This window comes from Amblyraja radiata, chromosome 5 (assembly GCF_010909765.2).
Source record: "Amblyraja radiata isolate CabotCenter1 chromosome 5, sAmbRad1.1.pri, whole genome shotgun sequence".
NCBI lineage: Eukaryota > Metazoa > Chordata > Chondrichthyes > Rajiformes > Rajidae > Amblyraja > Amblyraja radiata.
The window spans coordinates 98069406-98096068 of NC_045960.1; the positions used below are offsets into that span (position 1 = coordinate 98069406).

The 26663-nt window shown below is 44.7% G+C and overlaps 1 protein-coding gene across 1 annotated transcript; it reads right to left on the reverse strand.

Moving 5' to 3' along the window:
- Positions 1–1216: 1216 nt before the first annotated feature.
- On the reverse strand, positions 1217–26663 carry LOC116973780 (protein eyes shut homolog; the record flags this gene model as incomplete). Its single annotated transcript, XM_033022088.1, has 4 exons — positions 1217–1299; positions 4358–4613; positions 22152–22276; positions 26534–26663. Coding segments are annotated over 4 exons (594 nt in total), but the record flags the coding sequence as incomplete, so codon positions are not given.

Consider the following 26663-nt stretch of genomic DNA (forward strand, 5'->3'; position numbering starts at 1 on the left):
AAAAAAAAAATCGCTATTTTATACATTGATTACAGTTGAGTGTTTTGTATTCTTGATTAAATCTGGTCGACAAGGCAACATTTAATATTATGTAGATTATTTTTCAGATAAACTAGTGTTACAGTGGTATATTCAATATCACGCAATAACCGCAATAACCATCCGCAATAACCTACCTGACCTCCCGGTGGCTCAGCACTTCAACTCCCCCTCCCATTCCCAATCCGACCTCTCTGTCCTGGGTCTCCTCCATTGCCAGAGTGAGCAACAGCGGAAATTGGAGGAACAGCACCTCATATTCCGTCTGGGGACCTTGCGTCCTTATGGCATTAACATTGAATTCTCCCAATTTGGCTAGCCCTTGCTGTCTCCTCCCCTTCCTTAACCCTCTAGCTGTCTCCTCCCACCCTCCCATCCGCCCGCCCTCGGGCTCCTCCTCCTCCTCCCCTTTTCCTTCTTTCTTTCCCCCACCCCCCATCAGTCTGAAGAAGGGTTTCGGCCCGAAACGTCGCCTATTTCCTTCGCTCCATAGATGCTGCTGCACCCGCTGAGTTTCCCCAGTAATTTTGTGTACCTTCGATATTCCAGCATCTGCAGTTCCCTTTTGAACACTTATTCAATATCCTAAATCACTTTGCCTTTGTCCGAATCAACCACCACCTTTCCACCCCTCTTTCCACCAACCCCTGCAGCATGAGATGAGTTTAGGTTGTGCCACTGTGCCGCCCCTTGTTGAGCAAACCCATTCAGTATTCCCACTGGCATCCGGGAGAACTCGATGGTCAACCGCTCGGTCTGGAGAAGCCAGGTCAAGGTCAGGGGATTCACTGCAGAGATGCCAGTTGTGGGCAGCACAGTAACGCAGCAGTAGGGTTCGATCTTCACTATGGTTGCTGTCCGTACAGTGTTTGTACGTTTTCCCTGTGATCGCGTGGGTTTTCTCCGAATGCTCCGGTTTCTTCCCACACTCCAAAGACGTACAGGTTTGGCGGTTAATTGACTTCGGTAAAATTGCAAATTGTCCCTAGTGTGTAGGATAGTGCAAGTGTATGGGGTGATCACTGGTTGGCACGGACTTGATTGTCCGAAGGGCCTGTTTCCATGCTGTATCTCTAAAGTAAAGTCTAAAGATCTTATAGGTTGTGATGTTCAAAGGAGTTGTGATGTTCAAGACAATAGGTTGTGATGTTCAAAGGAGTCATGAAGCAGGGTGAACTCAGCATATATCTGACAGCAGCAGCTTGGGAGGATCCTCCAATTTCTCGCACTCCACCGCTAAGCTCAACTGACTGGTTTCATCTGTCATGGCATAGAACACATCTTCCATTATGCATTTTTGAGCTGCCTAGGTCATTGCTTTCTCTAAGGAAAGGATGAAACAAGGAGGAGGATAAATTGGAACCTCAAAGGCAACACCTCAACAGTGCTGCACTCGCTAGGCCTGAGACTGATATACATTTGTGGGGGCGCTGCAAGCCGGCAGCCCTGCCAGCAGCGTGTTAGTTTTTTCTACTTTTTTTGTTTTTTTAGTGTGTTTTAATGTATGTTTTTAATGTTTCTCTGTGTGTCTTGTGTGGGGGGTGGTGTGGGGGGGTAAGGGGGAAACCATTTTGGTCGCCTCCCCCTTGGCCTAACATCGAGGATTGGTGCGGCCTTTCCCGGAGATGCGCCCGGGGCTTCAGCTGCGGACGCAGCGTGGACTCTCGTCGCGGAGCGGGCGAGCCCTCGCCGGGGCTCGCTGGAGAGGAGCGCTTCATTCGTTGGCCCCCGGCAGCCTGGCGCAGCGTCCTGGGCCTGGGACCCTTCATTGGGTACCCGGGAGAAGAGCTCTGACCGCTGGTCCGCGGCCAACTTCTACCGCGGGCGTGGCGTGGATTTACCATCGCTGGGGATCCCTGGAGAGGACCGGCCCTGCGGTCTGCGGTGCTTCTGGCTGCAGCGCGGCGGGAACTTTAATTCTTCGATCGCCGGCCTGCGACCTACACCGACCTGAAGCCACGGTCTCCATTGGGGGAGGCACCGATTCAGGACTTACCTGGACTTTTACCTTGTCTACTCATCTGGACACCCACAGCAGCGGCTGCAGAGAGTTGAGGTCCCGACCACGGGGGGAAATGGAGGAGGACTGGCCAAATTTTGTGCCTTCCGCCACAGTGATGAATGCTGTGGTGGATGTTTATGTTAAATTTTTATTGCGTGTTTGTGTGTTCTTTTTCATTGTACCGCTGCTGGCAAATTCATTTCACTTGTACTTTATGTGCAGGTGATGAATAAAACTGATTGTGATTGTGATTTCATTCTCAATCACCTGTGTTCAAACGTTGCCATCTTGCATAACTCTGACAGGAAATCTTTGGCCTATTTATAAACAAAACACAAAGTGCTGGAATAACTCATTGGGTCAGGCAGCATCTGTGGAGGGCTTTTCAGGTCTGGGCCCTTCTTCAGGCCTATTTACAAACAAATGTATTTAAAACTTTACTGCTTGACTTCCATCACACACAATTCATCCATTTCCCCAGCCATGGCTTACTTACCTACTCTCCCAAATGACCTATGTCTAGGATTTAAAATGTCCATCCTTGTGTTCAAATCTGTGGACCTGCCATCCTTATCTACAGCACTGCACCAATGCTGCCCCTCCTTTTTGTCCTTGAGACTCTTGAAAGGCGCCCATAAATAAAATGTATTATTATTATTATTATTATTATTATTATTATTATATTTGAGTCCCTTACCACATCATCGAAGACCATGTCTTCCTCTAAATTACAGCTCTCTCCCTAACCTTTCCATCTCACTTTCTAACTTCAGAGTTCATTAAAACCCATTCCTTTTCCTTTGTCACCTGCGCTAATATTTCCTTTGTTGATTCAGCACCTATTCTCCTTTATAATCTCCACTATTTTTCCATGTTAACATGCTGTAATAGAATATATAGAATTAGAAAGGTCTTTCACCTCTGATGAATGATCATTACATTGAAATGCTGCCCAGGGTTCCCTTTTATAACACTGCCTATTCACAATATTTACAGTTTTTATTTCAGATTCATAGCAGTGGTCCTGTCTAGACTTCCAATGAAACCTATCTGTTATTACAGCTTTGACATTACAATGATGTTTGAGCTATCAATGAGGACAGTAAAGGAGTCTCAAGTGTATCAATCTGCTCCGTGGAACAAATGTCCAGTGGGCTGGATAACATACATACCAGGTGGCAGGTTAGCATTGATCTAATTTGCTACTAATTTACATTCTTTGTGTTGCAATATTGAGGATGACAGTGAGATTGGAGAAATAATGGAATGGAAGCAAGTTCAATTAACATAAGAAATTCTACAAAAGGAAATGGAGCAGGAACCTACTACAATATCCAGCAAGATATTGTCACTAGATACAAGGAATTGCAAATGCTAGTTTACACAAAAGGACACAAAGTGCTAGAGTAACATAGGACCAGGCAGCATCTCTTGCTAGGTGATGTCTCCGGCCGGGACCCTTCTTCACGTTCAGTCTGGAGAAAGATCCCGACCCGAAACGTCACCTGTGCCAAAGTGGTAGAGTTGTTGCCTTTGCCCCTGTCTCACTTATGCCCCTGTCCCACTTAGGAAACCTGAACGGAAACCTCTGGAGACTTTGCACCCCACCCAAGGTTTCCGTGCGGTTCCCGAAGGTTTTTGTCAGTCTCCCTACCTGCTTCCACTACCTGCAACCTCCGGCAACCACCTGCAACCTCCGGGAACCGCACGGAAACCTTGGGTGGGACGCAAAGTCTCCAGAGTTTTCTGTTCAGGTTTCCTAAGTGGGACAGGGGCATTACAGTGCTAGAGACCCGTGTTCAATCCTGACTATGTGTACTGTCTGTATGGAGTTTGTACATTCTCCCTGTGACCATGTGGGTTTTCTCTCTGTGCTTAGGTTTCCTCCCACACTCCAAAGATGTGCAGATTTGTAGGTTAATTGGGTTCTGTAAATTACCGCAGTGCGCAGGATAGAACAAGTGTATGGTAATCTCTAGTCGGTGTGGACTTAGTGGGCCAAAGGGCTTGTTTCCACACTATATCTCTAAACTAAACTCAACCTTCAACTTAGTCAAGAGCAAAGTGACCGCAGGTTACTTGTCCTACAACCATTTGTTTCAAGAAGTTTCTCCTCATCTCAGTTATAAGTGGCTGACCTTAAATAATCCTTAAGTATCTGCTGTGAAATCTGAAATATTGTTAGCCATGAGATGAATTATAACATATAATTTGAAATGCAATTACTGTTGCATAAGAGAGAAGCACAATTCTAATAATAATAATGCAGTATTCTACAAACACCAGGTTTCAAAAGCTGTCACCATTTTCACATACCTCCATTGTCAGATGAATTACTCTCAGATTCTCTGTCATGCTGACTGCTGGTGTTGTCTGACATGACGGGCACTGGTGAGATCAAGGTAGGAATGACATGGGGTGTTGCAATCGGCGTTGTTCTAGCAGGGTTTGTAGTCTCAGTTGCAGTGAAAACCGGAATGCAGCTCACATTGTTAAGGCCGTCAACACATTCAAAACCCATGGGGCAAGAGTAGATGAAACAATCATTGTAATTTTGCTCACAATTTACTCCCTGAAACGAAAAGGAACAAACATTGAGCTGTTCACAAACAAGTCAGTCTCGAGTATTTTAACAAGGTTTGTGGCTGCTGATAATCAGCGTTAACGTGTGGCTTATAAATTTAATAACAGCAAATTCTTCTCTTCTGCTAATTGTTATTTGTTTTAAAGAGATGACATGCTCAAAAAGTTCTTTTTTTTTGTAGATGCTGACTGACCTACTGTGTAATATCAACACCTCCTGCTCTTATATCTGAGCCTTGGCCTGATAGCTAGGAATTACTTGCTTACATTTATAAACTAAACTATTGCAATGTCATTAAAATTCCCAGACACTTCACCACCACATGCTGAGATTTATAATGGGAGATTATCATGAGGAAGGATGACTCAGTTGAAGCCAATCTCACTCCTCTCAATGGTTTTAACGCAGTTTATACGTTGACCGTATAAACCATTGTGGTGCGTTGCAGGCATAAAGTACAACAATTTCTTATTGAGTGTTTCGGGCTCTTGGCTATCAGAATACTTTAATCAGACATATCTACGAGCGGCTATTACTGCAATTCTCCGAGTTCGAATTGGGGGAAACTCGGGAGAACTCTTGAATTAGCTCGTACAGTGGGATAGCCGCATTATCTACCTGAGTAAATTTATTCCGGGCTTCAGTGAAATATCAGCCCCGCTGCCCCAGGTTACCCTCAAAGACACTGCTTGGGCCTGGCGTGAGCAACCCGGTCATTTAGGATCAAAATAGGCGAGAGTAGGAGCACAAGACATTGCTGCTTTGGGCTGTCCCACTGTACGAGCTAATTCAAGAGCTCTCCCGAGTTAAAAAAAAAAATCAAACTCGTGGTAAGCACGTAGAATGTATGTAGCGGGTACGTCGGAGCTCGGGACGTCTCTTAGCAGCTCGTAGTCTGAAGACTGAGCAAGTCTGTGGGTGCTGGGAGCTCGTTGATGGCACTGGTTTTCACCGGATCAGTTTGTTAGCCCGTCCTTATGGGGCTGTCCCACTGTACGAGCTAATTCAAGAGTTCTCCCGAGTTTCCCCTGATTCGAACTCGGAGAATTACGGAAATGGCTGCTCGTAGGTACTCGGGGCCCTCATGCATATTTTTGAACATGTTGAAAAATGTTCACGAGTCTTCACGAGTTTACCGCGTTTCTCGAGTACCTGCCGTTAGTGTTACGAGCCGCTAAGAGACGTCCCGATCTCCGACGTACCCGCGACCTACATTCTACGTGCTTACCACGAGTTTGATTTTTTTTTTAACTTGGGAGAGCTCTTGAATTAGCTCGTACAGTGGGACAGCCCCTTCACAAAGACCTCCTAGGACCTCGTGTCGACCATGCTGTGAGTATGAGACGAGGGCAAACTCTTCTAAACTCGCCAGTTAGGTCGCTGCAGTGGGACTGGCCTAACACTATATTCTACATTCTATTTATATTCATGTTTGCACCACTTGATGTACTCATGGATAGTGTAATTTATCTGAATACCACACAAAACAACGATTTTTACTGAATCTCAATGCATGTGACAATAATAAATGAATGCACCAATATGAGCCTCAAACCTTGCTCTATTCAGCATACATTATCACTCACCCACCGAACATTTACCATGAGGACATTAGCAGAAGTACACCATTTATCTCATTGTCCCCTATCCTCCATTGCAAGAGATCTGGGGTGTTTTATCTTAATGTCACCCTACGTTTCTGCACCAAATGCATACCCCCGTTATTTCCCTAATGTCGATGAATCGAACAAATATAATAATCTATTGATCTCTTTCTTGAACATACTCAGTGATTAAGCATTCATAGCCATAGGGCAGGGAATTCCAAAAACTTACCACCCTCTACAAAACTGATTGCAGTTAAAATAAGCCTGTTCCCTCATGCAATCCCTAGTTCTAGACACACCAGTTGGGAGATTAAGTTTATCTACATCTACGCTGTCAAACCCCATTCACATTCAATGTTATTCGTAGAGTTAAACCCTCTAGTATTTGATATTTCCATCCCGGGGAAAAGGTTCTGACTACCTACCCTATCCAAGTCCCTCATAAATGTATATACTTCTGTCAGGTCTCTTCTCAACTCTGGCATCCCAGAGAATACAATCCAAGTCTGCCCAACCTCTCCTTTAATCAAGACATTGTTCTGGTAAACCTCTTTACCCTTTCCAAAGCCTGTGCATCCTTCTTGGAAAAGGACAACCAAAACACATGCAACACTCCAAATACAGCCCAACCAAAGTCCTACAAAGCAGCATCATGGCTTCTTGACTTGTATACTTAATGATTCAACCAATGAAGGCAAACATAACATTTGCCTTCTTTACAATTCTACCATTTATAACCTTTCTAACAATTAAAAAATTATGAAACATTAAAAAAAACCCATAGCAAATACTTGTCTTTGACAATCTTTTTCTATTCAAGCAATGCACTGACAGGAGGTGATGTTCCTGACACAAATTCAGCAGATAGAATCCTCAGTTAATGATGAGGACATGCCATAGGTTCACATTCTGCCTGAGACATCACTGATAAACAGTGCACTGATCAGAGTGATGAACCTGCATTGATGCATCTACAACATAGAACCATAGAACCATAGAAAATAGGTGCAGGAGTAGGCAATTCGGCCCTTCGAGCCTGCACCGCCATTCAATATGATCATGGCTGATCATCCAACTCCGTATCCTGTACCTGCTTTCTCTCCATACCCCCTGATCCCTTTAGCCACAAGGGTCACATCTAACTCCCTCTTAAATATAGCCAATTAACTGGCCTCAACTACCTTCTGCGGCAGATAATTCCAGAGATTCACCACTGTGTGAAAAATGTTTTCCTCATCTCGGTCCTAAAAGATTTCCCCCTTATCCTTAAACTGTGACCCCTTGTTCTGGACTTCCCCAACATCTGGAACAATCTTCCTGCATCTAGCCTGTCCAACCCCTTAAGAATTTTGTAAGTTTCTATAAGATCCCCCCTCAATCTTCTAAATTCTAGCGAGTACAAGCCAAGTCTATCCAGTCTTTCTTCATATGAAAGTCCTGACATCCCAGGAATCAGTCTGGTGAACCTTCTCTGTACTCCCTCTATGGCAAGAATGTCTTTCCTCGGATTAGGAGACCAAAAGTGTACGCAATACTCCAGGTGTGGTCTCACCAAGACCCTGTACAACTGCAGTAGAACCTCCCTGCTCCTATACTCAAATCCTTTTGCTATGAATGCTAACATACCATTTGCTTTCTTCACTGCCTGCTGCACCTGCATGCCTACTTTTAATGACTGGTGTACCATGACACCCAGGTCTCGTTGCAGATATCCAGGATCCATAATACAAAGATTTATGAACCAAAGGGGTGAAGGGTGATTTCATAACATTATTATGATGAGGAATTTGCTGCTTGTGAGGATAAATTTGTCAAATGAAATAATAGATTTCAGCTAATTAGGAAAAATCAGGGAGATACAAGCAACTGCAGATGCTGGTTTACAAAAAAAAAAAAAAACACTGGACTCTCGACCCGAAACATCATCCATTCCTTCTCTCCAGAGATGCTGCCGGTCCTGCTGAGTTACTCCTGCATTTTGTGTCCATCTTCAGATGACGTTGCGCGCTCCAGACGGCTGTGCGGGCGCATGATGACGTGCTCGACTCTCGCGGGACCGTCGCGCGACAGTCACTACCAGCCTGTCGCGAAAGTGACGGCCCAAATGGGACAGGCCCTTTAGTCAGGATAGATTTCTTGAAAACATGGATAAGTGACATTTCAGGTTGGGATCCATCTTCAGTCTGATGAAGGGTCCCGACCCAAGACGTCACCTTTACATGTCCTTCAGAGATGATACCTGAGTTACTCCAGCTCTTTGTGTAATATTTCCAGGGAACCAGTGGATCTAACTTCTTTCAAAGAGCTAGTATAGAGCTGATGGCTACCTGGTCTCTTTCTACGGTGTATTCTTTCTGGGATTCTTTCCAGTTTCCTCTCTTCCCTCTTTGGTGTGAAATTGTTCAGTGGTTACTTTTCAGGTAAGGAATGTCTGCATGTTGTTCATCAGTGCAGGGCACCACTATCTAACAATTAATGCATGGATGTGGACAACTCGGGGAAAACAATTGGAATGAAAATCTCAGTTCAGTCTAGTTCAGTTCAGTTTAGTTTATTGACAAGTGCTTTTACCTCTTCCACCTCGCTAACTATGATCACTGCCTACTCAACACGAACCTGACTGACTAACTCCGAACATAACAGATGCGGGTTGACCCGCTGAGTTCCTCCAGCAATTTGTTTTTTTTTGCTCAAGATTCCAGCATCTGCTGTCTCTTGTATCTCCATTTAGACTGACTGGCTCATCACTGACTACAATCATAAAAGACTGATCAGCTTTGTGTTCATGGACACAGAAAATGTTAAAAGATCTTCATGCTGAATGCTGTCAGAGGGGGCGCTGTCCTGTGCACGGCTGCCCAGCCAGCAGCTGTCTGTCTCTTCATCTTTTAATTTTAATTTTAAGTTAGTTAAAGTGTTTTGTTGGAGTTCTAGACTTTTTTTATGTGGGGGGTGGGGGGGGTGGGGGGGGGGGGGGGGGGGGGGGGGGGGGGGGAGAAGGGGGAAACTACCTTTCAGGGTCCCTACCTGGCCGGAGAGGCAGCTTTTCTCCGGGCTGCAGCTTCGACCCGTCCTCGCGGCCTACCAGCGGGCCTGGAGCGGCGTTTCCTGTCGGGGACCGCCCAGAACCTCGGCTTCGGCGGCGGTACAGCGCTGGAGCGCTATCGTGGAGCGGGCGATGCCTTGCCTGGGTCGCCGCGCTGGAGCTCCGGTGAGCTGAGACCGCCAGGAACAACATCGCGCAGCTGCGGGTCTGAGGAGCGGCCAGCTGTGGGCGGCGGCGCTGACTTTACACCGGGAGCCTGGGATCTCGCGACGAGATCGCCAGTTGTAGAGCTCCAACCGGCGCGGCCTCGTCGGCTTTGAAAGCCGCGGCCTCCAGTGCGGAAGCGACCGTTCCAGGATTCCCAAGCCGCTGGGAGGACTCTCCCGACGCCGGAGCGCCACCACCCGGCGAGAACAGCCAGGAACATCGGGCCTCCGTAGAGGCAACTGTGGATGCCTCAATAGGCCCGACTATGGGTGAACTGGGGTTGGGGACTGGACTTTGTGCCTTCCCTCATGGTGGGAGCCATTGTGGGGGGATGTTCTATGTGTTTAAGACTCTCATTGGTGTTATGTCTGTATTCATTTTTTGTGTGCTGCAAAATGGCAAAAAGCATTTCACTTCACTACACCTAGGTGTATGTGAATGTGACTAATAAAATACCTTTGATACCTTTGATGATGAATAACCTGACTGATTGCAGAAAATAAAGTGGATTAAAGTTTGACAAATTGATAAGATTGTTTTCTCCTTTCTTCACTGAAGGTTTGACTATTTTATTTCTTTGATTACTATTTTTATCTCTGATATTCAGTTCTACATATCATTTTAGTTTTCCTGTTGCGGCCTACAAAACTGCTTCAAGCAATTTAGGTACCGTAAATCATTCCGTACAACTATAAAAGTTCATTTGATAATGTTAATTGGTCTCTTCTAATCTCTGACTCCTGGCTATAACCTCTTTGTTAAACTACGAACAAAGGCTGGACAAGAATAAATGAAACTTGGCCTGGTTTTAATAATACAATGATTAGGTTTCATAAACTCGATAGTATAGGTAACATTTTTGTTAACCCTATCACATTTGTTGGAAAGACATTCTTGCCATAGAGGGAGTACAGAGAAGGTTCACCAGACTGATTCCTGGGATGTCAGGACTTTCATATGAAGATAGACTGTTCCCGATGTTGGGGAAGTCCAGAACAAGGGGTCACAGTTTAAGGATAAGGGGGAAGTCTTTTAGGACCGAGATGAGAAAAACTTTTTTCACAATGAGAGTGGTGAATCAGTGGAATTCTCTGCCACAGAAGGTAGTTAAGGCCAGTTCATTGGCTATATTTAAGAGGGAGTTAGATGTGGCCCTTGTGGCTAAAGGGATCAGGGGGTATGGAGAGAAGGCAGGTACAGGATACTGAGTTGGATGATCAGCCATGATCATATTGAATGGCGGTGCAGGCTCTATGTTTCTATGTTGTTTCCACGCTTAACAATTTTTCTACGATTAGCTGAGGATATTTTAATTTTTAGTGACATATTCTAAGCTATTGGGATATGATATATACCATGAGATCTCCATAATGTGTGTAAGGGAACCACATTAGCATATGAACAGGATTAGGAGATATTAACATTCAACATTCACAATGCATGATACAAACCAAACTATTTTAGCTCTTCTCTAATAAGGTTAAATAAAGGCTTTTAAAAATCAGAAAAACTTGATATTTTCAACTTTGATTTGATTTGAAGTAACTGCAGTGTTTTTATGAATTGCTAAAATATGGTATTGGAGGACAATGCCTGTGGCATAGCGAGCAAAATTGCAGCCTCACAGCTCGCAAGGACCAGGCTTGATCTGACCTCTGGTGCTGTCTGTGTGGAATTTCCCTTTTCTCCCTCCAACCATCTGGATTTCATCCAGGTGTTCTTGTTTCATCCCACAAATTATCTCTCTAATTTAAGAGAATTTTGGATAGGGACATGAATATGCAGGAAAGGGATATGGATTATGTGCAGGCAGGTAGTGGTTGGCCTTGGCATCATGATTGACACTGTGGGCATAATGATGTGTTCCTGTGCTGTTCTATCCCAAAGACTAGTGGGTAGGTAGATTAATTGGCCAAATTAAATTGAACCTAGAATGTGAACGTGAGCGAGTCTGGGGGGAGCTGAGGTGAAAGTATGGAGTATATGGGATGAGCATAGGATTACAATAGTGGGGACTGATGGTTGACACAGACTCAGTGGCATTGGGGTCTGAATCCATGCTGTATGACTCAAAGACAAAGGACAGGCAGTGTGCAAAGTAATTGACACTGAAATGGTCTTTCCAGTAATTTCCCTTTGTCTCAATGGGCAACCAGGTATTTTTCAGAATATGCCTCAAGGATCTCATTAACATTAAGTATCTTCCCAAGTGATTGTACCTAATGGGGATCCAGCTTGCTGCAGAGCTTCAAATGCTGGGAGCTACCCAGAGCGTAAAAATCCAAGGGGAACCTCGTGAAGCTGGATTACTGCTGCTCCACATCATCACTCAGACTGCTGTTGCAGATAGACCTTTCCTCTCAGACTTCAGTGCAATAAATGGCAAGCTTGTTTGGCAAACTAACAAACTCACATATGAGGATAATGTGGGATTTAGGAACAACAGTGGGTAGAGATGTTTATCCCTGATCATGTTTACCAATGTCGAATGCAGTAACAGGCATGTCTTTCACTTCATTCTGGAAATTCAGCTCCGTTCAAAGAACAGAACTGAACTTTAGAAGCCAAATATTCAACAGCGCATTTATTGGGATGAAATTGCACTTTTCCCCATGAGCATGAAGGATTGAGAAAGAAACAGTGACATAACAGGGAATAACGAGTGAATTAAACTCAAATCACACACAGAAAATGAAAACAAGGAGAGGGAAAGGAAAATTGGGAAAGCAAAGAAGACAATGAAAATGAAGAGTAAAATTGATTTCTGAAAGGAATTCATAACCGGTATATCCTGAGTGTGAATGATATGAATCCCATAATTAAAAGGATAACCGTGCTTTTAATTACAAGACAACTTTCTGCAGGAGCTTAGTTGGCACTTTATTTACTTATTTCAGCACCTTGATGAAACCCAGAGGAAGTTATGGAGGGAGACTGAAGATAGAGAGGTTCATGTCATCTAGCAATTTGGGATGATCCTTAATTCACTAGTTGCATCCTTTGACCATTAATAATGGGGAGGCCATTAAAATCCAGTTACTTTGGTAACCAAATTCAGAATTATATATTTTTGCTGATGGGACAATCTCTAAGTCTAGATAGTTATAGATGAAAATTGATCCATACGTATCATGGCAATGAACCAAATATTGGTCAAATTATTAAGGGAGGAACCACAGGCAAATATGATCAGAAGGCATGGATACACATGTAATGGAGGGGTGGATCATGCGTAATGAAGATTAAATTAGTTTGGCGTGGACATTGTGGGCTGAAGAGCCTGCTCCTGTGTTGTATTGTTCTATGGTCGAGGTTCTATAGCATTGCTCTATCCACTGTGCTACTGTATTGCCATTACTGCTAATGGGCCTTAGATGTGGTACCATCTCATATATCATGTTCGGTCTTTGAAAGGGTCAAGATCATAAACACTAATCTACTCATCTACTGACAGGTTAGGCAGAGGTTCACTTGCACCTCCTCCAACCTCATCTTGATCAAGACTCTTGTACATCGGCGAGACGAAACATAGACTGGGCGATCGTTTCGCTGAACAACTTTGCTCATTCCGCCTGAACCTACCTGATCTCCTGGTTGCTAAACACTTTAATTCTACTTCCCATTCCCACAAAGACCTCTCTTTCTTAGGTCTCCTCCATTGTCAGAGTGAGGCTAAACACAAATTGGAGGAACAGCAACTCATATTTTGTTTGGGCAGCTTACAACCCAGTGGTATGAATACCAGTTCGCCCCGCATTCCCTTTCTCTTTATCCCCCCACCCCCACCCCCCCCATCCAAATCTCACCAGCTTCTTGTTTTCACCCAACAAACAGGTAACAATGGCCTGTTTCCTTTGTCATCGTAACTTTTTTGCATTTCTTTCATTCATTGTTCTTTATCTCTCTACATCATCGTCTATCTCTCATTTCCCTTATCCCTAACCAGTCTAGACCTGAAACGTCACCCATTCCTTCTCTCCAGAGTTGCTGCCTGTCCCGCTGAGTTACTCCAGCTTTTTGTGTCGATCTCAGAGATTTCTTTAGATGCTTCAATTGGGTGGAGGAATGTGCTACTTAGACAAAAAGGACAAAGATAAAAGAGATCTTCCAAGAATGGCCGCACTGAAAGGCTTCAGACAGTTTTAATTGCCTTGTGCCAAAGCACTTAAGCTACTGAAAATAATATGAAAAGACGATAGGTTCTGTAAATTCAAAATAAAAGCAGAGAATGCTAGAAACACTCAGCAGGTCAGGCAGCATCTGTGGAGAGAGAGAATGATTCAACTCTAAGTATGTGGTCTGAGTTTTTCTAACATTTTCTGTTTTTAAGACTTCAACTCTAAAACCTTCAAAATTGGAGAACAGGTCTCAACCACTTCAGTTTAGTTAATCCATTTTATTCAGCACTAATTTTCATTAAAATACTAAAGCTTGCCTTTAACATACAGATTGAGATAGAAAGTCATTAATATTAATAATGGTTTGCTCCTGATTATTGTCATCATAAGTTCTAGTGGTTGGATATTGATTGAATTAAATAGTGCAGCTTGGAGGGACTGCTGCACTATTAAAAGTGCCAGCACATTCATATGGCCAATAGGTTTCTCACAGCTAAGCTAAAAGCAACTAATAATCTGATAATGTAATAAAAATGAACTGCAGATGCTGCTTTATACCAGAATCAAAATCAGAATCAAATACACAGGACAAGATGTTAAGAAGTCCCTTGTGCCAATAGGTGGGGAGCATTTCACGTCATTCGTTGATTGTTGAGAGTGGTAGACGCTCAACATCGGTGGGGGGGGGGGGGGGGGGGGGAGTGGATACGTATATCTTGGCCTGGGTAACCTTCAGGACAGTTGGGCACAGGACACATCATCAGTAGTGTACCCTTGCATCACTGGGTGTTTCGGCCTTTTAACACTATACACCCTCCACAAGGGCGGCCCGCTGCAGGATGATCAGCCCTCAGCGCATGTCCCGTGTCAAACCGTCCCAAAGATTCACCCTGAAATACTTGGGGCCCAGCATGGGTCTTTCTGCTTGAGCCAAATCCACCGGCTGCTTCTTTCAGCCGCCTCTGAGAGTGATCTTATGGTCTTCCGCAGAGCCTGACCGTGGATTCCAAGCTCCTTCAGCAGTCTGATGGTAGATGACGCAACAAATCCTCTGCATCCCACTTCAACTGGATAGACTTTGGTGTTCCAGCCACGCTGCGTTGCCTCTGCTGCAAGCTCTGCGTAACGCAGCTTCTTACGCTCATAGGCCTCCTCAACAGAGTTCTCCCATGGAACTGTGAGCTCTATGATGTAAGCAGTCTTCTGTGAAGGGGACCAGAACACCAAGTCTGGCCTGAGGTTGGTGGAAGCAATTTCAGGTGGAAAAACTAGTTGTCGGCCGATGTTCGCCAGCATCCTCCAGTCGCGGGCCCTGCAAAGGTTTCCTTCTTCTGATCTGGTGGAAGGATGTTTAGATGTTTTCTGTCCTTCTCGGACAAAGGTTGTTGCCCTTAGGGGGAGGGGGTTGCTTGCTCTCGGAGGCAAGGAGTTGGTCGCACACCGCCTGTTCTCAAGGGCTGATGCCAGGCTTTTTAGTACCTGATTATGCCGCCACGTGTATCTCCCTTGCGTGAGGCTGGTCTTGCAGCCTACCATGATGTGTTTGAGGGTCGCTGGAGTTGGGCAGAGGGCACAGGTTGGATCCTCGCCGTACCACTGATGGAGGTTCTTTGGTGATGGAAGCACGTCATAAGTCGCTCTGATGATGAAGCTGATCTTGCTTGCTTCCATTTCCCATAGTTCTTTCCAGCTGATCTTCCTCCGCTCCACACCTTCCCACTGCATCCATTGCCCCTGTTTGACAAGAGAGACCGCCTTTGCACTTCTTGCGGCCTCCTCTTGTCGCCGCACCTCCTCGACCACCAATGTCCTCCGCTCTGATGTTGTGGCCTTTCGCCAAGTTGGTTTACTTGTCGTAAGGCCAAAGCCTCCTCTTCCCTGCTGGACTTGCCCCACGATGTCTTTGTGCCTCAGGGCTGATGAAGCTTGCTGTACTGCATCAGATGGTGTCCACTTCCGGCCAGTTACTAGGGGCGGCGCAACAGCACTGATGGTCTTGTCTCTAGAGTCCCTCAGTGTCATCTGAAGTCTTACTTTAGAACACTTGTATTCCTCTGTTAGACTAGTGAGAGGTAGTTCCAGGACCCCTTTGCCATATAGGCCGATGTTAGTTAGACATCGTGGGACCCCGAGCCATTTCTTCGCGTATGAAGTTATGGTTCGCTCCATCTTCTCCACAGTTGTTATTGGGGCTTCATAAATGGTCAGTGGCCACATTGTCCGAGGAAGGAGTCCAAACTGTAGGCACCAGAGCTTCAGTTTCCCAGGCAGTAGGGTCTGATTGATGTTCTCCAGGCCATTGACGATTTCTTGCCTTAGTTGTTGCACCTGCTCTTTGTCCTTGAGACTTGCGTTGTACCATCTGCCCAGGCTTTTAACTGGCTGTTCAGACACTGTTGGCATTGGGTCGTCACCGATACAGAACCTTGTGTCTCTAAGCACCCCCTTGACTATGGAGATGCTTCGAGATTTACTTGGTTTGATCTTCATTCGGGCCCACTTGATGTTCTCCTGCAGCTTTCCAAGTAGCCGCTTGGTGCATGCTGCAGTAGTGGTTAGTGTGGTCATGTCGTCCATGTATGCCCTGATGGGTGGCAGACGGAGCCCAGCCCTGGTTCGTTCACCGCCCACCACCCATTTTGAGGCCCTGATGATGACTTCCATGGCCATTGTAAAGGCCAAGGGTGAGACTGTGCAGCCTGCCATGATGCCTACTTCCAAGCGCTGCCATGTTGTACTGAAGTCAGCTGTTGTGAAGCACAGCTGCAGGTCTTGGAAATAGCTCTTGACCAGTGTGGTGATGAGCTCTGGTACATGGAAAAAGGCAAAAGATTCCCAAAGGAGTTCGTGGGGAACTGAACCAAATGCATTGGCCAGATCGAGGAAGATCACATGTAGGTCTCTCTTCTCCTTCTTAGCTGCTTGGATCTGGTGCCAGATCATGCTTGTATGCTCCAAGCAGCCCGAAAATCCTGGAATTCCTGCTTTCTGTACAGATGTATCAATGTACTTGTTTGTTACCAGATAGGTGGACAGCCTTTGTGATACAATGCTGAAAAAGATTTTTCCCTCGACGTTGAGGAGACATATTGGCCGGAATTGGCTGATGTCTGACGCATCCTTTTCTTTAGGTATTAGCACGCCGCCGGCCCTTCGCCACGCCTTAGGTATTGTTTGCTTCTTCCACACCACCCTCATGAGCTTCCATAGAAAGCGTAACACATCCGGTGCGTTCTTGTAGAGCTTGTATGGTACTCCATTTGGCCCCGGAGCTGATGCTGCTCTTGCTCGCCGGACAGTGTTCTCTACCTCTTTCCATCTCGGAGGGCTGGTGTCCAGGTTGAATTCAGGTGGTTGAATAGGCGGGATGTCATGTGGGTTGACTAACTGCTCATGCCTTTTCGTGTCTTGGTGGGCCTTTTCCAGGTGTTCCTCCAATTCCCGTTTTGATGTTTTCAAAGTTCCACTTTTTTCCTTTGCGAAGAGGTCTTTGATGAACTTGAAAGGGTCTTTGTAGAACCGTGTTCTTGTGTGTTCTTTCTTCCTGCGAAGTTTCCTCAAGTTCTCTGCTTTTCGCAAGGTTGCCAATCGGCTCTTGATGTCCTCTTGGAGTAGCATGAGACCTTCTCTCTCTGCCTCAGTTGCTTTTTTCCATTGCTTTTTCAACTGTCTCCTCTCTCTGATTAGCCTCTCGATCTCCTGCTGCCTCCTGGACTTGATTGGTGTTGGTAATTTCTTTCCACCTCTCCCTTTACTCACCCCAAACCGTTCTTCTCCATAGCTGTAGATTGTGTTGCCCATCCTTTCAAGCTTTTCCACTGCTGTGCCCGCTTGTTGCTCCAAGATATGTATAAGGTCACTGTTGACCGTCTCCCACTCTTTCTTTTCAACAGCTTTGGGCCATTTTACTCCAGGTTTGTGCCCTTTGATCTTTCCCTCCAATGGAGGTCTTTGTCGTTGTTGCGTGGGCTCCTCCACCGGCATTTCTGTGCTTGTATCACCCTCTTCAGTGACATGGGTGCTGATGCTCTGCGAACTTTGGTTTGAGTCCTGTCGCTGTGCTTCACTCGACTGATTTGACTGGTTGCTTCGTAAGAAGTACTGGTCAATGCGAGGCCCATGTCTCTGCTCTCTCAAGCACTTTTTCCTCCCTTGGTGGATCTTCAAGCCCTTCACTGATGTAATTTTCTCCCAACCACAAATGCACACCTGAAGTTTGTGTCCCGCAGCTGTTGTGGATGTCTCATGTGCCATGCTCTCCTAGTCCGTAGTCGTTTCCGTTCCTGGGTCTGTAACCGTGTTATCAATCGGTGAGCCATCTTCCGCCCCCGCTCTCGCAGGCTCTAGGGGTATTCTCTTTAATTTACTTTTAGTAGCATTTAGCGGGTGTCTCCAACTAACTGAAACAGCGTTGGGGACTGCTATCATGGGTAGCTAGCCCATGACGGCCCCAGTGGGGTCTGTTCCCTCCTGTCAGCTGTCTCTCCAAGCTGTCACGTGGACTTTCCCATGTTGTCAGCTGTCCTTTCACAGCAGTCACTGGACGAGTCCAGATTATCAGAATCAAATACACAGGACAAGATGTTAAGAAGTCCCTTGTGCCAATAGGTGGGGAGCATTTCACGACATTCGTTGATTGTTGAGAGTGGTAGACGCCCAAAGACAGATAGGGAGAGAGAGAGAGGGAATGCCGGGGCTATCTGAAGTATTCATTCCGCTCGGCTGTAAACTACCCAAATGAAATATGATGTGCTGTTCCTTCAATTTGCATGTGGCCTCAATGTGGCAATGGAGGAGATCCATGACAAAAATGTCAATGTGGGAATGGGAAGGGGATTTAAAGAGGTTAGCAATTGAAAGATCCAGTAGGCCTGGCAGACCGAGTGTAAGTTTTCAGTGAATTGGTCGCCGAGTCAATAGACAATAGACAATAGACAATAGGTGCAGGAGTAGGACATTCAGTCCTATGAGCCAGCACCACCATTCAATGTAATCATGGCTGATCATCCCCAATCAGTACCCCGGTCCTGCCTTCTCCCCATATCCCCTGACTCCGATATCTATAAGAGCCCTATCTAGCTCGCTCTTGAAAGTATCCAGAGAACCGGCCTCCACTGCCCTCCGAGGCAGAGAATTCCACAGACTCACAACTCTAGGTGTGAAAAAGCGTTTCCTCGTCTCTGTTCTAAATGGCTTACCCCTTATTCTTAAACTGTGGCCCCTGGTTCTTGACTCCCCCAACATCGGGTACATGTTTCCTGCCTCTAGTGTGACCAAACCCTTTATAATCTTAATAAGATGCCCTCTCATCCTTCTAAATTCCAGAGTGTACAAGTTCAGCCGCTCCATTCTCTCAGCATATGACAGTCAGGCCATCCTGGGAATTAAACTTGTAAATCTACACTGCACTTCCTCAATAGCAATAATGAGCTTCCTCAAATTATGGGACGAAAATTGCACACAATACTCCAGGTGTGGTCTCACTAGGCCGTGTACATCTGCAGAAGGACCTCTTTGCTCATATACACGACACCTCTTGTGGCCAACATGCCATTTGCTTTCTTCACTGCCTGCTGTACCTGCATGCCTACTTTTCCCAACTTGACACCATTTAGATAATAATCTGCCTTCCTGTTTTTGCTACCAAAGTGGATAACCTCATATTTATCCACATTAAACTGCATCTGCATGCATCTTCCCACTCACCCAACCTGTCCTAGTCACCCTGCATTCTCACAGCATCCTCCTCACAGTTCACACTGCCACCCAGCTTTATGTCATCTGCAAATTTGCTAATGTTACTTTGAATCCCTTCATCCAAATCATTGATGTATATTGTAAATAGCTGTGGTCCCAGCACCGAGGCTTGCGGTACCCCACTAGTCACTGCCTGCCATTCTGAAAGGGACACGTTAATCCCTACTCTTTGTTTCCTGTCTGCCAACCAATTTTCTATCCATGTCAGCACTCTACCCCCAATACCATGTGCCCTAATTTTGCCCACTAATCTCCTATGTGGGATCTTATCAAATGCTTTCTGAAAGTCCAGGTACACTACATCCACTGGCTCTCCCTTGTCCATTTTCCTAGTTACATCCTCTAAAAATTCCAGAAGATTAGTCAACCATGATTTCCCCTTCGTAAATCCGTGCTGACTCAGACCGATCCTGTTACTGCTATCCTAATGTGCGGCTATCTCATCTTTTATGATTGACTCCAGCATCTTCCCCATGACCGATGTCAGGATAACTGGTCTATAATTCCCTGATTTATCTCGCCCACCTTTCTTATAAAGTGGGATAACATTAACAATCCACAGGAACTGATCCTGAGTCTATAGAACATTGGAAAATTATCACCAATGCATCCACGATTTCTAGAGCCACTTCCTTAAGTACCCTGGGATGCAGACCATCAGGCCCTGGGGATTTATCACCCTTCAGTCCCTTCAGTCTACCCAACACCATTTCCTGCCTAATGTGGATTTCCTTCAGTTCCTCCGTCACCCCAGATCCTCTGGCTACTAGTACATCAGGAAGATTGTTTGTGTCCTCCTTAGTGAAGACAGATACAAAGTACGTGTTCAACTCATCTGCCATTTCCTTGTTCCCCATAATAAATTCACCTTTTTCAGTCTTCAAGGGTCCAACTTTGGTCTATTTTCTTCCTCTTTCCATACCTAAAGAAGCTTTTGCTATCCTCCTTTATATTCTTGGCTAGCTTACCTTCTTACCTCATATATTTTCTCCCCGTATTGCCTTTTAATTATCTTCTGTTGTTCTTTAAACATTACCCAATCCTGTTGCTTTTCATGCATCTTTGCTATGTTGTACATCTTCTCTTTTATTTTTATACTTTCCCTGACCTCCCTTGTCAGCCATGGTCACCCCTTACTCCCCTTGGAATCTTTCTTCCTCTTTGGAATGAACTGATCCTGCACCTTCTGCATTATTCCCAGAAATACCTGCCATTGTTGTTCCACTGTCATCCCTACTGGGATATCTTTCCAGTCAACTTTGGCCAGCTCCTCCCTCATGGCTCCATTGTCCCCTTTGTTCAACTGTAACACTGACACCTCCGATTTACCCTTCTCCCTCTCCAATTGTAGATTAAAACTGACCATATTATGGTCACTACCTCCTAATAACTCCTTAACCTCAGGTTCCTTTATCAAATCCGGTTCATTACACAACACTAAATCCAGAATTGCCTTCTCCCTGGTCAGCTCCAATACAAGCTGCTCTCAGAATCCATCACGGGGGCACTCCAACAAACTCCCTTTCTTGGGATCCAGTACCAACCTGATTTTCCCAGTCTACCTGCATGTTGAAATCTCCCATAACAACTGTAACATTACCTTTACTACATACCAATTTTAACTCCTGATTCAACTTGCACCCTATGTCCAGGGTGTTTGGGGGCCTGTAGATAAGTCCCATCAGGGTCTTTGTACCCTTACAATTCCTTAGTTTTATCCATACTGACTCCACATCTCCTGTTTCAATGTCACCCCTTGTAAGGGACTGAATTTAATTCCTCACCAACAGAGCTACCCCACCCCCTCTGCCCACCTGTCTGTCTTTTCAATAGAAGGTATACCCTTGAATATTCAGTTGCCAGCCCTGGCCCTCTTGCAGCCACGTCTCTGTAATTCTACGTTTAGTCTACGTTTGAATTCACTGATGTACAGGTCCACATCGGTTGCGGCCCCAATTTGTCCTGTTTTTTTTCACTTCCAGTAATTTTCCCCCACTCTCCCTCAGAAAATCAGTCTGAAGAAGGGTCCCAACCCGAAACGTTGCCTATTCATTTTCTCTAGCTAATAATCCGATATTGTCAATGTTGCTGGTTTGTTAATACTTGCTGTGCACAATATGACTGCATTGTTTCCAACACTATATTAAACGCTACGGGCGGCACGGTGGCGCAGCGGTAGACTTGCTGCCTAACAGCGCTAGGGCTCTCGGTTCGATCCTGACTACCAGTGCAGTCTGTATGGAGTATGGAAAACTCGTGACTGCCTGGATTTTCTCGGAGATCTTCGGTTTCCTCCCGCACACCAAAGATGTACAGGTTTGTAGGTTAATTGCCTTGGTATAACTGTATATTGTCCCTAGTATGAGTAGGGTCATGTTAATGTGCAGGGTTCGCTGGTCGGGGCAGACTCAGTGTGCCGAAGAGCGTTTCCGCGCTGTATCTCTAAACTAAACTAAACTAAAACAGCAAACATTCCAAAACTAGTTAGTTGGATGAGGAGCCCTTTAGTCAATAACTCTGAAGACATGAGAGGTGTGATATAAATGCAAGCCTTTCTTTCTAACTATATGGGTGAAATCACAGAATGGAGCCAATTCATCTACTTGTTGATTATGTGGGTTTTCTACGTAAAACAACTGATGTACTTGTGTACGGCTTAATTGTACTCATGTATAGCGTGATCTGACTGGATAGCGCACTAAGTGTGTCACTGTATTTCGTACAAGTGACAATAATAAAACTATATCAATACCAATACAAGGCGCCAATGAAGACAGCCATTGTGACTCACCACAAATCCCGGGTTACAGAAGCAGGTGTAGCCAGGCCGGGGAGTTTTCTGGAAGCAAATCCCATTGATGCATGGATTTGGTTGGCATTCATCAATGTCCACTTGGCAGTGTGATCCTATCCAGCCTGTCAGAAACAAAAGAGACAAAAGAAATGTGATATGAGAAAGATATTAAAAATAAGACAACAATCTGGTTGCCCCCATTACAGGAAGGATGTGGAACCTTTGGAGAGGGTGCAGAAGAGGTTTACCAGAATGCTGCCTGGATCAGAGGGCATTAGCTATAAAGAGAGATTGGACGATCTTGAATTGTTTTCTCTGGAGCGCCAGAGGCTGAGCGGAGATCTGACAGAAGTTTATAAAATTATGAGAGCCACAGATAGACTACAGTCGAAACGTCTTTCCCAGGGTGAGAATGCCAAATACTTGAGGGTATATCTTTAAGGTCAAAGAGGGATTATTTAAAAGAGACATGCAGGGAAAGTTTTATCTTCACACAGAGAGTGGTGGGCATCTGGAATACGATGCTGGGGGGGTTGCACTAATATTGGGGGATTTACATTTTGTTTTTGTTTATTATGTTATCTATGACTGGTTTGTTTACAGACCTGTTATGCTGCTGCAAGTGAGAATTTCATTGTTTTCAGTAATTAAGGCAAATTAAATTATCTCGACTCTTGGCTAGCAGATATGATAGGCTTTCAAATTGGCACATAAATATGGAATGGAGAGAGATGTGGATCATATGCAGGCAATGTTAAGCACAGATATTGTGGACTGAAGGCACAGATATTGTGGACTCTAAGCATTTTTGTCTACCTTCTGTCATCAAGGAATTATTCCTTTACTTTGAACAATCGTAAACAATATTAGTTAATGATTAAAGGTAGACAAAAGTGCTGGAGAAACTCAACGGGTGAGGCAGCATCTGTGGAGAGAAAGGAGGCCCAGGACAGAAAGGTCGGATTCAGAATGGGAGGGGGAGTTGAAGTGCTGAGCCACCGGGAGATCAGGTTGGTTATTGCGAACTGAGCGGAGGTGTTGGGAATGCGCTTGGTCTCGCCGATGTAGAGAAGTTGACTTCTTTAATTTCAGATAGTCTATACCAAAAGATATAAGAAATAAATGTGTAAAAAAAAATAGTTGCTGATATAAGAAACATGATAAAAATTACTGGTGCTTTGAAGGCTGATTATAAATATAAATGGTCCATGAAAGGAAAAAAATATTAAGTCCGCTATCATCATTCCTTTTTAAACTGTGGCACTTGAATAATCTGTGCAGAAATGGAGCTCCTCAGTTTGAATCCTGAAGAGATCTCAGTGGATGTGTTAAGTTGGAGAGGATACAGGGAATATTCACAAGGATGTTCAGGAGGGCTTAAGTTATATGGCGAGACGGAAGAGGCTAGGAGCGTAGGAGTCTGAGGGGCGACCTTATAGGGATAGGGAAAATAATCATAATAATTTGCTCATGGAAGGGAAGTCTAAAACTTAAGGGCTTGGATTTAAGGGGAAAGAGTTAAAGGGAGCCTGAGAGGCAACTTTCTCACAGAGAGGGTGATTGGTATATGGAAGGAATGTCAGAGTAAGTGTTTAAGAAGGGTTTCGGCCCGAAACGTTGCCTATCTCCTTCGCTCCATAGATGCTGCTGCACCCGCTGAGTTTCTCCAACATTTTTGTGTACCTGTCAGAGTAAGTGGTTGAGATAGGTTCAATTACAACATTTAAAATACATTTGAACAGGTCCATGGGTAGAAGAGGGTTAGAGCGATATGGGCCAAAGAGAGGCAAATGGGACTAGATCAGGAAGACACCTTGGTCAGTATGAACGGGTTTGGCTGAAGAACCTATATCATGCTTTATAACTCCTTGCTCCATGTTTATATCTTACTATGTAAGAAACAATCGTATAAGGATTCATGTAGATTTGCAAAGGAGACCAAATTTAATATTATAGGCAGGATATACTTCTAGTCTTTCCTCCTACCTCCCCCCTCCTTCAGCTTTCTTAGTCTCTTTTGTTGTTTAATTATTATAACGTCCGCAAACCTCAGACTGTAATTCTCTCAGGTTATTTGCCTGTTGCATATCTTTCCTCTGAAGAGCACACGCCAGATTGTATGTCTCGACTTCCCCGTCCAATTACTGATGTGTGGTTCAATCAGACTGTCAGCGGGTTGTTTCTTTACACAGATTTAATTCTAAGGTGGCACTCCAGCACTTGATGTGTTGCACTGTCATGGAAACCTTAGCTGACCTTGGGAAGTCCCTGTGCGCTTCACAGTCAATTAAGCACTTTCACAATGTAGTCACTGTTGTGATAATAGGAAGCATGGCAGCTAATTGCAAACAGCAAATCCGCACAAAAAAATATAATGTGGTAAAACTAAGCCATCTGTTGTAGTGCCATCAAATCCACCAGAGAAAAAGTTGGTGAAAGATACATCAGCTGTTCTCCACCTCCGACACACCCTGGCTACAATGCAATAGTTTGGGTTGCATTGAATTATGCTACAGATAAAGTAAAACTGTTTTGACAGTTTCTGTAGAGAGTTTGCCCAACCTCCCTGTGACTGCGTGGGTTTCATCTGGATGTTCTGGTTTCTTCCCACATTTCAAAATGTGCAGGTTGGTGGGATAATACCCACTGTAAATAATCCATCATATGTACGTCATTGGGAGTGTTAATGAAAATGTGGCAAGAATTAAATATTGGATAAACATAGGATCACGTGGTTGGCAATTGGACCAGACTGGGGCCAAGGGGTATGTTTTCACACAGTATCTCTCTATGATTCTATGCATTCAGGCCAGCCTCAATACATCAGTGCAGGAGTTTCTTTGGGGCACAATCCTTGCACAACCATCTTCATTTGCTTTGTTAATGACATTTCTTCCATCGTAATGTCAGAAGTGGGGAGGCTCTTTGATGATTGCACAGTTTAATTCCATTTTAATCTCCTCAGCAAATGAACCAATCCAAGCCAATATGCAGCCTAACTTGGTCAACACTGTAAGCATGGACTGAGCATGGACTTTAAGTGACATTCACCAGCAAAAGTACCAAGCAATGTTCACCTCCAAAAAGAGTGTAGACACTTACTACTGACTTTACCATCACTGAGTCTCCAACCACCAACATTCCAGGGTCACCATTCACCAGAAACTAGTTGAAAATAGGTGCATAAATTAGCATGGTCACGGAGTCATACATCAAGGAAGAGGAATTAGATCACAAAATCCAAATGCTTTTAATCAAGAACACATCTACACCAATTCCATTTTTCCTCTCATATCCAAATCAACCACAAACTCATCATTCTCCTGGGATCTCCCTAAACTGGGTATATTGGTGACTGAGGTTTGTGTCACTCGTTCAGCAAGGGTGTATGAGGGTTTGGGAGTTAAAGATAGAGTTATCAGCTCACGCGATAACATTTCCATTGATGTATCCAACCAGAGTTGACAACAGTAACAGTTAAAAATCCCAAATGCTCCACGCTCTACCCATGTATCCATTGACCAAAAACGCTGCTTATTTCAATTCATATTGGTGGTATACCTGTGTAGGAAGGAACTGCAGATGCTGATTTAATCCGTAGATATAAGTGACTCAGCGGGTCAGGCAGCACCTCTGGAGAAAAGGAATAGGTAACAGGCCTTTTCACCTGAGACGCTGTCTGACCCGCTGAGTTACTCCAGCATTTTGTGTCTATCTTTTAGTGGTGTACATGTTTCTTTACATTGGAAACATTTTACAGATATCTGTCATGTTTGAGAAAGCAGTTGACAGCAAATCAAATGGGGTAAAAAGTAATGAGTGGTGGGGGAAAGGAAACTACAGCTTTCTGTTTTCATCTATATGTGACACTTTGTGTATATAAATTGTTTTTAATGGGTCACATTGGGATTTTTATCTTTAACAAGCTTTGTTACAACAAGTGTTCTATTCGTGCAGGCACTTTTCTTAATCTCAAAGGAACTTTTGATGCATTCATTCAAAAAATCCTAAACCAGTGAACTGAGAGAGAGCAACAGTACCCTTTCTCAGTTATAAAACAAGTTGAAGGCACATGTGTGACTAGAATATCCAGACAAATAACCAACAAAAGGGACAACGGCTGCTAAGCACACAGAGTTTCCAACACAAGAATGGGCCATTCAATCTTTGTCAGTGTTCATGCTCCACAATTGCCTCCCCTATCTTGCTTCAAACCAATTTTATATACTCAGCGCTAATCAGCTGCCCACATGTGCAGATGAAGACAGAAAGGAGCCTTTGAGTAGGGATGTGGGGGGGGGGGGGGGGGATTTGAAACTGGAACAGGCCGAATGGCAGCCAAGATGTTGGGTTCCAGTTGCAGTGTTTTGAAGGCTTACCTTGTGTGCAGATACAAGAATAGCCGTTCACATAGTCCTGGCAGAATCCATTGTTGAGGCAAGGCCCAGAACTACATTCATCAGCCTCCTTCTCACAAAATTGTCCACCAAAGCCTGAAAGACACCTGCA